The following is a 2,737-nucleotide window of genomic DNA, read 5'->3' as shown; positions in this document are numbered from 1 at the left end:
AGATATTTATAATTGTTAGCTCTTCCTGATGGAGAGATCCTGTAATTATTATATAATGTCCTTCTTCATCTCTTGTTACTGCCTTTACTTTAAAGTCCAGTTTGTCTGATATAAGTATGGCTACTCCAGAGGCGAGATAAATAGTGCAAAGCCTTTTGAAATGACCTAGTAATAGGAACCATACCTTCCTTCAATTGTAATGGAGAGAAATTGTCTTCTGAAACTTGCTTAATTTCTTCTTTCAGTTCTGCTCTTTTATTCTGATTAAAACTTTCTTGTACTGCTTGAAGATTAAATAACATTTGTTTCAGGGCTTCAACAGGACCATGATGTTTCCCTCCAGAAAGTGTAGAGCTCTTATTATCATTATTTAAAAAATCATCGAGGAACCCTTTAGTACATTTTGCCCTTGAAGTTTGTTGAGGACTATCATGTGAGTTAACAGGAACAGGAGATTTGAAAGTAACGGATATTTTCCCATGATCTTTCTGCCTCAACTTTATCTAATGAACACGGACTATCATCCTTTTCCATAGACTTTGGCGACTCGTCTGCCCAATGATCTAGATTTCTCTTGGCCTTCAGGATAAGCAATTCAATTTTGTCACCACTGAATGGCTTTTTGGTTTGTCCTGGGAGAACTGGATTCTCACATTGACACTGGCTACATTGAGAATCACATTTACATCCATTAATTAATCCTTTGTCATCCCTCAAAGAATCTGAAGTGTTTGAGGGTTCAAAAGAATATTCAAAACAATCTAATTTGTTCATTAAGTCGAGAAGTTCTTTGTGCCTGGTAACTATGTCTAGGGGAACACTGATCTTCTTTAAATATTTCATGTATCCCTTGACTATTTGTATCAGGTAGCAAGTCTTGATGGTTGAGCCACACAGGGTAGGTGAAGTCAGGTATACTAGTTATCCCTGAAACATTAAGATCATATTTCTGGCTAGTGAGCCATCTTGGGTAATTCTTTTCAAGACTGTGCTCTGAACTATCCTTGAAAGACAATTTCTTAGAAAAAAGTAAAGATGGTTCAGAAATACATTTATTGGTCTTTTTCACAAGTTTTGGGTTTTTTAGCCTACCACATTGCTTTCTGTTTATATCTGTGTATACAACAGGAGTAACTAAATCATCCTTGCACATGAGAGTGGAGGGTTCCTGAAATTTTTGCTTCTTTTCAGTATCCGATGAACTCAGTCTTCCAATGCATTTCTTCTTTTTCTTGCTAATTTGATGATCTGATCCAACATAAGCAAAAGAAAATGATCCATCTGCTGGAAGTTTTAATAGATCATCAGTTGTTAGGCTAATGGAGTCTATGTCACTAACAGTCTTTCTTCTGCAGGATAAGGACAAGGAGCTTTTTTTCTGATCAACATTGTCAAAAGCATTGTTTGGTTTATAAATATAGTTGGAGAATTCTGGCATATTAGCAGAACATCTACTGTTTATCTTTCCAGTGCTTGTACCAGGATACATTTGGCTTAAATCAAAATCATCAATATAGGCCTGTAGAGCCTGAGAGGCAGAACTATACACTTTATCCTTATACTGGAAAGAGCCATCAGAGTTAGAGGAATTACTACCCCTCAGGCTGCAGCTGGCAAAACAGAGAAGTTACTGAAGATTCCCGAGAACAAACTCTGTGCTTCGTAATTGATTTTGCCATGGCCTCCTCAAAATGGGTTATTTCTATTCATTTCTCTTAAAAACAGGTCTTCCCTCAACACTTCTGCTCCGATTGCCAAAAGGAAATCCATCATTCCCAGGAATGAAACGGTAGACGGACGGCAAGAAATTTCAACTACTTACAAAGCCTCCAAAAGTGATAAAACCGCACACTTTCACAGCTCGCCACCGAAAGCCTGCGCCTTTTACCGGACGGATGGGAGATGCGACAAAGCATCCCTGGCCGGGACACCGCCCCGCCTCAGGCGCCGCTGGTTCGAAGCCAGCTCCTTCGTCACAGCGGAGTGCGACACCCGCGCTCGCTTTCAAACTGATCCAACATCCAAAACTGCTGATTTCTTATAATGAGGAGGAATACATTTTATAAATCATGATTTTATTATTTATATATACATTTTTAAAAGTTTAGATAATTTCTATATCTTGCTAATTATTCCTAATTGTGGCATTAATTTAAATTATCCTCAAAAATTAAATTAATCCTGAAAGTCATCTTTGATATACTTATTAATTTGTTGAAAATATAATAAAAGTTTTTAACTTCAAACACTTGTTTCTTAGTAAGTATAACATATTATGTATTTAAAATGATTACTATAATCTCTGAATTGGCTAATAACTAACTTCAGACTTTTAAAAATGGTGTCTGCTCAAGTGAATAAAAGCTGTTCATTTTATTTTCAGAATTCTCCTCTTTTTATGGGTAGCAGAAAGCATTTTCATCTCTAGGGTAACTTTCTAACTTTAACACAACTTTCATTTTTATAAGTAAGTAGAAAATGATTTATGTTTTCTCATTTCAAGCTTTACATAAAACACAGAATTACTCACAATTAAAATGCATTATTCTGGAAATCTCCCTCTACTGGAAATTTCCAGACCAATATCTTTCCAAGAGTGGAAAGGTTGTTTAATAATGAGCCCCAATGCCATTATTATACAATCTGTGTAAGTATTTGCTATCTGAAGATCAGCCCACTGGGTGCAATTGATTTAGGAGAATGTACTTGGATTGATTTCTGGGCTCTCAATATGGAA

The 2,737-nt window shown here is 36.2% G+C and overlaps 1 protein-coding gene across 1 annotated transcript in view; it reads right to left on the bottom strand.

Moving 5' to 3' along the window:
• Positions 1–1,775, bottom strand: part of LOC115286977 (lung adenoma susceptibility protein 2 homolog) — a 4,608-nt gene extending 2,833 nt beyond the window's left edge. Inside the window, 4 exon segments of the mRNA XM_029933291.1 lie at positions 125–468; positions 470–777; positions 779–1,618; positions 1,620–1,775. Of these exon segments, the coding sequence (XP_029789151.1) occupies positions 125–468; positions 470–777; positions 779–1,618; positions 1,620–1,679 (1,552 nt within the window). The 5' untranslated portion in view covers positions 1,680–1,775.
• Positions 1,776–2,737: the final 962 nt, after the last annotated feature.

Source organism: Suricata suricatta, chromosome 3 (assembly GCF_006229205.1).
Source record: "Suricata suricatta isolate VVHF042 chromosome 3, meerkat_22Aug2017_6uvM2_HiC, whole genome shotgun sequence".
NCBI lineage: Eukaryota > Metazoa > Chordata > Mammalia > Carnivora > Herpestidae > Suricata > Suricata suricatta.
This window is presented reverse-complemented; position numbering and strand designations above follow the sequence as displayed.